The following is a 13,632-nucleotide window of genomic DNA, read 5'->3' on the forward strand; positions in this document are numbered from 1 at the left end:
AGTTAAAACTACAGGTGCCCACCACACCCAGCTAATTTTTTTGTATTTTTAATAGAGACAGGGTTTCACCATGTTGGCCAGGCTGGTCTCCAACTGCCATGCTGGTCAGGCTGGTTTCGAACTGCTGACCTCAAGTGATCTGACCACCTCAGCCTCCCAAAGTGTTGGGATTACAGGCGTGAGCCACCGCACCCAGCCTCATAATTAGAACTTAATTTGAACTCAGACTGTAAAATCAGCCCCCATCTGGAGGTATTTGATTTACAGGCTCTGTCGTAGCAATTATTTAAAGAGGAAAGGTGCTAGATGTGCCCATTATCAGCACAGAAAGATTATATGTCCTAGCCCCAGGTCTTCAGCTTGAAATCATATTTCCAGTCCTGTAAAACATACATAGAAATGTTGAAGTGAATTATACCTATAAGGAGCAGTGGCACTGCATGGTGGTAAACAGCATAGACTATGAAGCCAGAAGTCTGGCTCCACTGCTTGTTCACTATGTGACTGTGGGAACTTTCCTTAACCTCCTTCTTCCTTCAATTTTCTTATGTGTAAGATGAGGGTAGCAATGGCATCTACCTCATAAAGTTTTTTGAGTATTAAATTAAATAATATTTATAAAGTACTTAAATAATATATAGTGCATGATATGTGTTAAATCAATAAAGTTTAAGTCCATCTGGACTTAGGATGTAATGTTTGCAGTAATTTGACATATGAAAGAATCCAGCAGATTAATTTGTGATTCTCATTTAAAATATGTTCTTGAGTAATTGGGTTTAGATTTGATTATTAGTTTAAGAATGCTAGAAAACTTTGCTAAGTTTGAAAAGTGTTGTAATATTTAGGACCTTTTTATGTATACTATACTTACAAGTTTAATTTTTTAAACATCTACCAGAACTTTTTAAGTACTTAAGGATTTGCTTGGTAAGCATTTGAAGTGCTAACACAGGAAAAGAGCATCTATTAAACTGAATGTAGTGAAGATGTTTGATGGGAATGCCAAATTTAGGGGATTCATGTTTTATATTTAAACTGGAGGTGGGTACAAGAGTTTTTATTATATGGTTCTTTAAATCTTTTTATATGTAGTACATTAATATTTTTAAATTAGGTAATTAGGCTGATACAGTTATAAAAAAACTCTTTAAGGGTCTTTAGACTGTTAATATACTGAACTTAAGGTCTTAATGTAAATCCAAGTAACTCATATAGCCTTTTATGTGCACAAAAGCTGTCTTTCAACGTAAGTTATATTGACAAAAAAAGTACTAAGGGTAGTAAGTTAGGAGTGTCAAATAGAGGAGTCAGGAAAATTTATCCAAGCAATTCTAATCTTGTCACTCTGTCATTGTACTTTTATCTGTCAGCTTGTTAGCTTGGCCTGTGATTTGTAGAGAAGAAGGAAGGAAAAGGGAAATGGAATCAGAGGAGTACGAGCTTTCCTGTGGAATTGTAATGCCTTCTTCTCTCTTCTCGTTATGATTTTCTTCCAAGGTAGAAATGAGGAGCAGAAATAGTCCTGTCCACAGATATCCTTTGAATTTTCTGCCTTGCCAAGCTTGTGTAGTTTTTTGCCTTAAATTCTATTTTGTAGGCTATTAATATAGCTTCACCAACTCTCTTTTGGGTATTTGCCCCTTTTCCATCCTTCGCCATTTTTCTGTGGTGTTAGTTTCATGTATTTTCATAACCCTTATGGAGTATGATGATAACAACTCTTCGTAGTCTGTTACATATATAGTTTTTCAAATCTGTTGTCTTTGTTTACAGGATCCTTTGCCATACAAATGTTTTTAAATGTTTTGTGGTCAGATTTGTCTTTCTCATTTCGCTTTTGGGTTTTAGGTCTTGATTAAAAAGGCCTCCCAACCCCTAGATTGTAATCTCCTAGAACATTCTTGGAAAAGAATATTGTTGTGATTCAGCTTCTCATCCATGAAATGAAAAGATTATACTAGAACAGTAGTTCCCAAACATCGCCAGTCAGTGGGAGATCACTTGAGGAGCGTGTTACAAGTTCAGATTCTCCAGACCCAACTAAAGACTTATTGAATAAGAATCTCTGGGGAATGGGGCCCAAGAAGATGTTTTAACAAGTTCCTCTAAGTAATTCTGATTATCAGCTGGATTTGAGAACCACTGTACAATACGATCACTGAGGTCTCTTCTGATTCTAAAATATCATTTCTGTATTATGTAACTTAAATAATACATTATCTCAACAACTAGATTGTAAGCTCTTTGAAGGTAAGCAAGACTGTGTCTTAGATAATACCCTTTTCTTCGCTGTCAGCCCACTAAGATACTTACTATCTCACTCCTAGACAGTTTTAGTAACCTCCTCTTACAGCCCCTCCAGTCTGTCTGTGGTCTTATTTATCTTAAAGCAACATTTTGAACATGACACCTTCCTGCAGAAGCTTTGGCTACAAGACAGAATCCTATTTTACCTTATAATCTAAGTGCCTCTGTAAACTGGCCCCAACTTTTTGTCTTTAACTTTACCCAAGGGAGTGTGTACAACTATCTAAGCTGTGCTTTATACAGCTCCTTAGATGATGATGTGCATGGTCTTCCCTGGAATTGTATGATATGGTGGTAACCTTGACTTTTCCCACCCTTTTGCATTAATCCTTCACTCTAGCCTGATTGGTTTACTTTCTGTCTCTTTCATATAGTAATAAAGCCTTGTTTATTCTTATTTTCCTGCCAGTTATTTGTCATTCATCTTGCCTGGAATGCCCTTTTTCCCTTTTCTGTATCTAATCTCTGCATATTAATAGCTACACAGTGGAGTATTATGCAGACATAATAAAGAATGAGGAAGATCTGTATGAACTCCCATGGAGTGATTTCCAGGATATACTGTTAAGTAACGTAATAAGGTACAAAATATGGTATTTTATTTGGTAGAATATGGTATTCTATCTTTTGTAAAAGAGAAAAAAGGAGTTAAGAATATATGTATATGTACACATATACTTGCTTGTATCTGCAAAGAGAAACATTAAAGATAAACAAACTAACAAAAAACAATGATATGGTTTGAATGTATATGTCCTTTCAAAATTGTTATGTTGGAACTTAAACCCCCAAGGTGATACCATTAAGAGGGGAGGCCTTTAGGAGGTGATTAGGCCTTATAAAAGGGAATTGAAGGAACCTAGCTAGCCCTTCTCCTTCTATCATGTGAGGACGCCTAGATGCCATCATCTCTGAGGAACAGGCCCTCACCAGATACCCGATTTGCCAGCACCTTAATCTTGCTTGGATTTCTCAGCCTCCAGAACTGTGAGAAAAGAAATTTCTGTTCTTTATGAATTACCCAGTCTCAGGCATTTTGTTTATAGCAGCACAAATGGACTAAGACAACTGGTTATCTGTAGGGAATAAATAGGAACAGATTGAGAGGGAAAAGGGGAAGGACAGAGACTTCTCTGAACATTCCTTTTTTATGAGTCTTCAACTTCGGAACCATGTAAATGTTTTACATATTCAGGAAATACATTTTAAAAATGATGGAAAAATGCTATAATTGAATATAAAGAGAAACAAATGAACCTACCTTACAGAACATACAGAGAAAAAATATACAGTAACTTGAATATAGCATGCTGACTGTACATCCTTAGTGGGATATGCTTTAAGGACAAAAAGAACTGCTCCCTTGACCAAAACACCTAAACTCAGTAGGTTTATTGTTATTAGTAATTTGACATTATAATTCTGAAACTAGTCTATGAACCAAGAATTTCAATGTGAAGGAAAAGATACACTAATATAAAATGAGTTAGGAAAAACCAGTATTAAATTTGAACTGAAAATATCAGTATAAACTCTATTTATGAATGAATGAGAGAGACTGGGTCTTGCTCTGTCATGGGTTGGAGTGCAATGGCATGATAATGGGTTACTACAGCCTTGACCTCCCAGGCTCAAGTGATCCTCTTTCCACAGCCTCCTGAGCAGCTGAGACAACAAGTGTACACCATCACACACCCAGCTAATTTCTTATCTTTTGTAGAGACTCAGTACTTTTGGAATATGGTAGCCTCTTACTGTGAGTTCATAATAGTCCTAGAAGGAGGTCTTGTAGACAGTTTAGATTTTTCCCCCATCCCCCTCTGTTTCCCCTCCCCCAAACTTCATCCCATTTTAACCTGTTCCCAGAAATTCTGGGTGTCACCAGAGAGCATTATGTGCAGCAAAACAGAAAACCTGCTTAATAGAAAACATTAACAGTTCTCATTAGCATGCATAAAGAAAAAGCACAATGGAACTAGACCAAGTGGTTTTCACGTTTAAGAACAGACTGGAAGGGCTTGTTTTTTTTTAATCTAAGTAGTTCAATGGTAGGATATTGAATTTATTTAAGGGAATAGTGATCTAGGTAAATATCTTGTTTTCTTCAGAAATAATTGATTAGGAGAAATTGCAAATAAGAAAATATATACATTTATTATCTATAGGTTATTATGGATTCATGCTCAAGATGATTGTTCTAGAGAGAAACCAGTACATTCTTTTTTAGGTGCAAGGAATATATGGAGATAATTCCACTATCAAAGACTGTATATACATTTTCCAAGATGGGGAGATGATGGTGATAAAACTATTTTGCTGTTCCAGGTCAGTAAAATCAAGATTTAACAAAATATAGGCCTTCATGGGAGGCCTGTGAAATAAAATAAAATATATACTCTTAAAATATATAGCTCCTCAGAGTGTATAAAATGCTTTCACAGAATGTATGGAAGTGAAGCATGAACTGGCTTGCTGGTTTCTTTGCTTCACAGCTGTATATTCTGGGTTCCATTATTAATATATATTTTAACTCTTGCTGCTTTTCCAAAGCAGTCTCTTCAGTTACTGTTAAGCTATAACAGGGTGGTGAATCTCTGGTTCTTGCACATTGCTGTGACCTTCAGAGTCGTGTTGACCAAAAAATGGTTTTGCAGCAATAGAGAATTATATTGTTGTTGAAGTGTTTTGTTTCTTTTTTTTTTTTTTGAGATGGAGTCTCTCTCTGTCACCCGGGCTGGGGTGGTCTCAGCTCACTGCAATCTCCGCCTCCCAGGTTCAAGCGATTCTCCTGCCTCAGCCTCCCGTGTAGCTGGGACTACAGGTGCACACCACCACACCCAGCTAATTTTTGTATTTTTAGTAGAGACGGGGTTTCACCATGTTGGCCAGGATGGTCTTGATCTCCTGACCTCAGGTGATCTGCCTGCCTCAGCCTCCCAAAGTGCTGGGATGACAGGCGTGAGCCACTGTACCTGGCTGTGTTTTGCTTCTTTTTTTCTTTCTTTTTTTTTTTTTTTTGAAACAGGGTCTTGCTCTGCTGCTCAGGCTGGAGTACAGTGGTACAATCACAGCTCACTACAGCCTCGACCTCCTGGGCTTAAATCATCCTCCCGCCTCAGCTTCCCAAGTAGCTGGGACTACAGGCATGCACCACCATGTCTGGCTAATTTTTAAATTTTTTTTTTAGAGGTGAGGTCTTACTGTGTTACCCAGGCTGGTCTTGAACTCTCAGGCTCAAGAGATCCTCCTGCCTTGGCCTCCCAAAGTTCTGAGACTAGAGGTGTGAGCCACTGCACCTTGCCCTTTTTTCTTTCCTTTTTTTTTCCGCCTTCAATCTGTTCTGAGGACGAAGATTCATTTGGGGGATGGCTACAGAAGTGAAACAGGGTAGACAATGAAAATATCATTGAAAGTTGAATGAAGCATCCATGCTGGAAGGGGAATAGAACCTTACTATTATATTTAAACTGCCTGCTCTGGTTTGTTGAAGAACTTGGTGTTAGTCTGCTTCTTAGGTTTCATAGGTCAAGAGATCTTTGTTCCATCATTCTGGGATTTTAGAGGAAATAGAGTTTATAGGGGACTTTGGGAAATGCTGGGTTAGGTGATATCTGAAAGTATGTGCCATTAAACATTAATCCTGGGCTGGGCGTGGTCATGCACACCTGTAATCCCAGCACTTTAGGAGGCCGAGGCGGGTGGATCACCTGAGGTCAGGAGTTTGAGGCCAGCCTGGCCAACATGGTGAAACCCCATGTCTACTAAAAATACAAAAATTAGCAGGGCATGGTGGTGGGTGCCTGTAATCCCAGCTACTTGGGAGGCTGAGGCAGGGGAGTCGCTTGAACCCAGGAGGTAGAGGTTGCAGTGAGCTGAGATGGTGCCATTGCACTCCAGCCTGGGCAACGAGTGAGAGACCCCGTCTCCGAAAATCCTTCAGGATTTCTTCTTTTTTTTTTTTTTGAGATGGAGTTTCGCACTTTCGCCCAGCCTGGAGTGCAGTGTCGCCATCTCTGCTCACTGCAACCTCCACCTCCCAGGTTCACGCCATTCTCCTGCCTCAGCCTCCTGAGTAGCTGGGACTACAGGCGCCCCCCACCACACCTGGGTAATTTTTTGTATTTTTAGTAGAGACGGGGTTTCACCGTGTTAGCCAGGATGGTCTCGATCTCCTGACCTCGTGATCCGCCCGCCTCGGCCTCCCAAAGTACTGGGATTACAGGCGTGAGCCACCGCGCCCGGCCCAAAATGATTTTCTTACATTATGAAGATTAAATTAAGTGGCTTATACAGTCTAGTCCATGCAAGTTCTCAAGAAGCAGGCTCAGTCAAGCTTATTGTGTGTTGGTTCAAGAGATCTTTTCGAGTGCAACAAAGAGAAGTTTGAACTTGGTTCTTGAGCAGCTGGAGGAGCTGTAAGTAGATTGGAATATTATGGTTCAAAACCAGTTAAGATGAAAGAAGCAGACCGTCTTTGGTAATGTTCTTCCCAGTTCCATGGACTTTGTTCTTTATCTTATTCTGTAGACTTGATTTTAACATCTGAGCCAAACTTGAAGGCATTGGTGGTTCTGTTTGACTTTACCAATCACCAAACATCAATTTTAAATGGCTGCATTTTTGTAATATAAATACTTTATTTTTAAGAAAGGATAATTGTGAAAAAAGCTGCAGTCACATTGAAGGTTTTCTATCAATACATTCACTTTATTCCTTCAATTTGCTTAATAAGAGCCATTGTCTGAGAAAGATTTCATCAACTGAAAGTATCTCTTCTTTAGCATGATTTATTTTCAGGCATGTTCCTCTATCCATCTTATCAAAGTGGTCATTTTTACATTTCATCTGAGTGAAAACTTGGATCAGGGCATAAATTGATCAATTTTATGCTAAAAATATTTTAATATATGTTATGAAGGGATTCAAAATTTAATTTACATTACAGATATTATGTTTATTTTTTATAGATGTTTATTGGCACCTACCACATGCTTGGTATGCCAGGAAATTCAGACTATTAAAATGCATTACTGCCCTTAGTGAGCTTCCTGTTTCCTAAAATACTAAGCATGTAATCCATATGCATACAAATTACTGGTGATTTAAGATGATTCTTCCACCAGAATGCCAGTGGAAATTTGTACAGTGTAAACTGTGAAAGTGCTAAGTAGAGTGAACTTCAGGAATATTTTGAGTAGCCGCCATCGAGGATGGAAGGGTTGCAGGGCGTGATTAACCAGCAGAAAGTTATGAAGCCCCTTGTGTGGCTGCTGTGGCATCTCCATCCTGCCTTATCATTGGGGGTCTTGCACGTGGCAGTCACATAGTGTGTGTTGTTCATGGGGACTCTGCACTGCTTTCGAGAGAGATGAATGACATGATTAGCTTTATAGCCAGTGTGATTTTAAGGTGGGGTTTCGGGATTGAGCATAAGGTATACAAAGTGAAAGAGAGAAAAGGGGAGATAAAAAGGAGAACTTGAGCTCTACAATCAGAATTAGCTTTTTTCTTCATCTCAGATGATTCTCACACTGGCTTTAAGGTTGTGATTGTTTTTTAATTTCCTGGTGCTTAATTGTTGCAAGAGTGTATGTGTCAATTTTGAAAAAACATAGGTTTTCTTTAGTTGAAAAGTTGGACTCTCTGCTACCCTATGTCTCTGTAATATGAATACCACAAAATTATTGTTCCACCATTTAATATAGAATTGATCATGAATGTGGCCAAAGTCAGTGAATTTGATGTCTGTTCATGGATAAAATTATTCCCTGGTAACAAGTTTATCTGCATTCTTAGTGATTTGATAAAGACCATTTAAATCAGTCCAATTCCTATCGATATAAAAATCAAAAATGTTTAAGATGCCTATTTCTCCTGAGAACAGGAATGCTAGCTGTCAGTTTTCTAGTTTGGCTTTCATACCATGGAAGTCCTTAGAAATCTGTTTGGTGAGTTCTAAATCATGCATATTCCTGTGTTCCAGGATTTCTCTCTGATCAAACGGACAGTTCAGGACTCAGAATCTAAGGATGAATGTTCACCGTGGCAGTGACAGTGACAGGTTATTGCGGCAGGAGGCCAGCTGCTTAGTGGATGATACTTCAGCTGCAGCCCAAGAAAAAGAAGCAAATAGCCTGGCTTCATCTGGTCCTCATAATCTTACTTATCCTCTAGGTCCCAGGAATGAAGGTACAGTGATTAGCTCTTGACTTAATTTGGGGGGCTTTCCAATACCAGAGCATCCACTCTACCCAGAAGGCATGAATGTTTTTAATCTAAATAAATTATCCAATTAATTGCTTAGCTTGCATATCACAATTACGTAAAGCTGACCACAGAAACTCTCCACTTATTTAATCAGTCTAGCACATCTAATATGGTGATAATGGTATTAAAACAAACAAAAACAGCCACAGGTTTGGAGTCAGAAGACATATTCAACTTCTAGCTCAGCTGCTTATTAGTTGTAACCATGGATGAGATCCTCAGTCTTTCTGAGCCCTGCTTTTCCTTTTCTTTATTTTTTATTTTTATTTTTTGAGATGGGGTCTCACTCTGTCACCCAGGTTGGAGTGCAGTGGCGCGATCTTGGCTCACTGCAGCTCTGCCTCCCAGGCTCAAGTGATCCTCCCACCTCAGCCTCACGAGTCGCTGGGACCACAGGTGGGTACCACCACGCCCAGCTAACTTTTTACATTTTTGGTAGAGACAGGGTTTCACCATTTTGCCAAGGCTGGTGAGCCTCACTTTCTTAATCTAGAAAACAAGGCTATTAATATTCTTCCTAGGCCCGGCACGGTGGCTCACGCCTGTAATCCTAGCACTTTGGGAGGCCAAAGCAGGTGGATCACTTGAGGTCAGGACTTCAAGACCTGCCTGGCCAATGTGGTGAAACCCCCATCTCTATTAAAAATACAAAAATTAGCTGGGCGTGGTGGCAGATGCCTGTAATCTCAGCTACTTGGGAGTATGAGGCACGAGAATCGCTTGAACCTGGTAGGCGGAGGTTGCAGTCAGCCAAGATGACACCACTGCACTCCAGCCTGGGCAAGAGAGGGAGACTCTGTCTCAAAAAAAAAAAAAATTCTTCCTACCTCACAAGGCTAGTAGATTAACAAGTTAATAGATGTGAAAGCTCCTGATAAACTGAGATTCTTTTTAACTTTTAATTAAAACAATAGCACCAATAATAGCAACTACCATGTATCGAGCATTCACTGTACCAGGAACTTTACATACATTCTTTAGATCAGGGGTGGCAAACTGGTCAAATCTGTCTACCTGTTTTTGTAAATAAAATTTTAATGAAATAGCCATCATGTCCATATTGTGTATGGCCGCCTTCCTGCTACAGTAGTGGCAGAGACTGACCACAAGCCTAAAATATTTACTTTGTGGCCCTTTATGGAAAATTTGCTGACTCTACTCCAGATTAGTCCTTACAACTATTATCCTTGTTTTACAGATGAGGAAACTGAGGCTTAGAAAGCTTAGGTAACTTGCTCAGGTTCACATTGCTAGGAGGTAGTGGGCTGAGATGATTTCTGTATGTGTATTAACTGACAGAAAAGCATATGACTTCCGCTGAAGAGTACACCATTAGGGAGAACTTGTGCAAGGAGTCTGTTTTCCTACTCACCCATTTCAGCAGGATAGAACCTGAGGTTTCTTCTTTGGGTTTCGGAATAAACCCATTTTAATTGCTTCATTACTGGGGAGAAATCAAGCATTCTAAAGAACTGAATTAGTAATTCTGGTATCTATTTCTTTTTTTTTTTTTTTTGAGACGGAGTCTCGCTCTGTTGCCCAGGCTGGAGTGCAGTGGTGCGATCTCGGCTCACTGCAAGCTCCGCCTCCCGGGTTCACGCCATTCTCCTGCCTCAGCCTCCCAAGTAGCTGGGACTACAGGTACCCGCCACCACGCCTGGCTAATTTTTTGTATTTTTAGTAGAGACAGGGTTTCACCGTGTTAGCCAGGATGGTCTCGATCTCCTGACCTCGTGATTCGCACGCCTCAGCCTTCCAAAGTGCTGGGACTACAGGCGTGAGCCACCGCGCCCGGCCCAGGTATCTATTTAATTTTTAATAAACAGCACCTCAAGTGTGAAAGCCTATCCTGGTGATCAAAGTGGGTTGCCTGTGGGTTACCTGGAAGCATAGCTTTTGATGTGCAAACATGAGACCACATTGAAAGTTTATGAGAAGCTATGGGATGTGAACTCTAAATAGGTTTTTGATCTAGATTTTTGTTGCCTTTTATCTACAAACAAATGGGAAAAATCCAAGTGTCATCTACCCAACAATTTATTTGGTTGTCTGAGTGTAGGAAATCAGACTAATTTCCCAGAGGTCATGGGCATTAATCATGTTCCTGAATTTGTTTACAAATTTTACAAACAAGAGGAGTGGGAGTAATTCAGTTGTATTGATAACATTTTTTTTCTTTTTTTTTTTTTTCAAAAAGGGCTTGAAGATAGAAAAATGTTAACAAATCTTGCCAAATGTAGGTGATGGGGCGTATGTGTTATATTAAGTTTGTGCTTCCCTATGTTTGGAATTTTTCATTAAAAAACTTTTTTTACATTAAAACAAAATAGGGCTGGGTGTGGTGGCTCACACCTGTAATCCCAACACTTTGGGGAGCCAAGGTGGGCGGATCACTTGAGGAGACTGCCTATTTAAAAGAACCCTCTGGTAATCCTTTGTAAATACTTCTGATTGCCTTCTATATACATCCAGATTTCATATATCTAGTTTTAAGCCTGTTTTGTATCATGCAGTATTTTACATATATATATAATTTTTTTTTTTTTTTTTTTGAGGCGGAGTCTTGCTCTGTTGCCTAGGCTGGAGTGCAGTGGTGCAATCTTGGCTCACTGCAACCTCCACCTCCCAGGTTCCAGAGATTCTCCTGCCTCAGCCTCCTGATAGCTGGGATTACAGGCACCCGCCACCACTTCTGGCTAATTTTTTTTTTGGAGACAGAGTCTCGCTCTGTCGCCCAGGCTGGAGTGCAGTGGCGTGATCTCGGCTCACTGCAAGCTCTGCCTCCCGGGTTCACACCATTCTTCTGCCACAGCCTCCTGAGTAGCTGGGACTACAGGCACCCACCACCACGCTCGGCTAATTTTTTGTACTTTTAGTAGAGACGGGGCTTCACCGTGTTAGCCAGGGTGGTCTCGATCTCCTGACCTCAGATGGTCTGCCCACCTTGGCTTCCCAAAGTGCTGGGACTACAGGCGTGAGCCACTGCACCCGGCCTATTTTTAAGTGCTCTCACATCCTTAATTTCAGTTTGTAAGTGAAACAGCCCTGTGAGGTATATGGAGTGAACATTATCCTCCTTATATAGATGATGGACCAGGTAGAAAAATTAAATAAATTAACTGGCCAGGCACGGTGGCTCACGCCTGTAATCCCAGCACTCTGGGAGGCCAAGGCGGGCAGATGACGAGATCAGGAGATAGAGACCATCCTGGCTAACACGATGAAACCTTGTCTCTACTAAAAAATACAAAAAATTAGCCAGGCATGGTGGCGGGCGCCTGTATTCCCGGCTGCTCGGGAGGCTGAGGCAGGAGAATGGCGTGAACCTGGGAGGCGGAGCTTGCAGTGAGCCGAGATCGCGCCACTACACTCCAGCCTGGGCAACAGTGTGAGACTCCATCTCAAAAAAAAAAAAAAAAAAAGGAAAGGAAGGAAAGAAAAATTAAATAAATTGCTTAAAGAAAGCAGCTTTTTGGTGATACTAAGAAACAGATTTCATGAATGAATCCTAATGCCATTTGCACTGGAACTTTTCTGCTGAGAGTAAGACCTGGTTTTTGAAAACATAGTGTAGGTGATGTTAGGATTCTCCCGTACGTAGTGAAAATGCCTTTTACTGTGAATTTCTAGGAAAAATAATATATTGGAAAATTAAAGACTATCATTTTCCCTTCTGAAAAATAAAATTTTAAAACAATTTTGAAGAATTTGAAAATGAATAGTTTTGGCACATATTAGTAGCAGGTTCCTTAAATAAAACGCGGGAAATATAAAAGTATTATTTAGCAATAGAAGTGAAAACAAGTAAAAAGTGATTGCCTCTGAACCAACACCAGGGAAGGTATAGGGAATAGCAGGGGAGACTGCGGGGCCTCCACATAAATTCTTCTCTACTGTTTTTCTTAACCATATACGTAGTTTACTTTAGAAAATTTAAATAATGTTCAAGTGTGGGCATCCTGCCGTCATCCTCTCCCTCCCCCATCCCTCACATGTACATGGAAGAGATCCAATATAAGTCTCTAGTTTTTTTGTTTGCTTGCTTTTTACTTGCTGTAGGCAAGAGGTTTTTTTGCCTATGAACACCTAAAATTTGGGGGTTTTTTTGTTTGTTTACTTGTCGTTTTAAAGAAGACAGGGTTTATTTTTCTCTCAAGGGTTTTGCTCTCAAGTTGTTTTGGTTTCTTTGTATGTTCTTTTAGACCTCTCACTTGACTATGCCTCTCAGCCAGCAAATCTTCAGTTCCCTCACATAATGCCCCTTGGTGAAGACATCAAAGGTTCTTGCTTCCAAAGTGGTAATAAACGGAACCATGAACCTTTTATTGCTCCAGAAAGATTTGGAAACAGTAGTGTGGGCTTTGGCAGTAATTCCCATTCCCAAGCACCAGAGAAAGTGACGCTTCTTGTAGATGGCACACGTTTTGTTGTGAATCCACAGATTTTCACTGCTCATCCGGATACCATGCTGGGAAGGTAACTGATGATAATTTTCTTCCAAATTCATTCTGTTCTCTATAAATAAAAATACCTGCTGTTTATCTTGCATTAGATATAACAATAAAAAGCATTGTATAGGTTGGGCGCGGTAGCTCACATCTGTAATCCCAGCACTTTGGGAGGTCGAGGCAGGCAGATCACCTGAGGTCAGGAGTTTGAGACCAGCCTGGCCAACATGGTGAAACCCCATCTCTACTAAAAATACGAAAATTAGCTGGGTGTGGTGGCGGGCACCTATAATCCCAGCTGCTACTTGGGAGGCTGAGGCAGGAGAATCGCCTGAACCCAGAAGGTGGAGGTTGCAGTGAGCTGAGACCGCACCATTGCACTCCAGCCTGGGTGACACAGCAAGACTCCGTTTCAAAAAAAAAGCATTGTATTTTTATTTTTCTGCCCTCATACATTTGTGAAAGGGAGAGCAAGCTGGTAAAAGCCTAATACGTGTTGGTATTTCGGGGTAGGGAGACTATTTCATTTACAAAGCCAGGACAGTAAAATGAGCCCCACAAAAGGAAATAAAGTCTATTTGGAAACTATGAAAAAATAACCTGCTAA

The 13,632-nt window shown here is 40.2% G+C and overlaps 1 protein-coding gene across 4 annotated transcripts in view; it reads left to right on the forward strand.

Moving 5' to 3' along the window:
* KCTD20 (potassium channel tetramerization domain containing 20) overlaps positions 1 to 13,632 on the forward strand; it is a 45,257-nt gene that overhangs the window by 16,294 nt on the left and 15,331 nt on the right. The window contains exons 2-4 of one of the 4 annotated variants that reach the window (XM_055264349.2): positions 4,538 to 4,635; positions 8,294 to 8,499; positions 12,780 to 13,053. In XM_055264349.2, coding sequence (XP_055120324.1) covers positions 8,340 to 8,499; positions 12,780 to 13,053 — 434 coding nt within the window. In that variant the 5' untranslated portion in view covers positions 4,538 to 4,635; positions 8,294 to 8,339. Of the gene's footprint in view, positions 1 to 4,537; positions 4,636 to 8,293; positions 8,500 to 10,263; positions 10,378 to 12,779; positions 13,054 to 13,632 lie in introns of those variants that run through there. The other 3 variants (XM_055264348.2, XM_055264350.2, XM_055264352.2) reach the window with 3 other exon arrangements.

This window comes from Symphalangus syndactylus, chromosome 23, assembly GCF_028878055.3.
Source record: "Symphalangus syndactylus isolate Jambi chromosome 23, NHGRI_mSymSyn1-v2.1_pri, whole genome shotgun sequence".
NCBI classification, from domain to species: Eukaryota; Metazoa; Chordata; class Mammalia; order Primates; family Hylobatidae; genus Symphalangus; species Symphalangus syndactylus.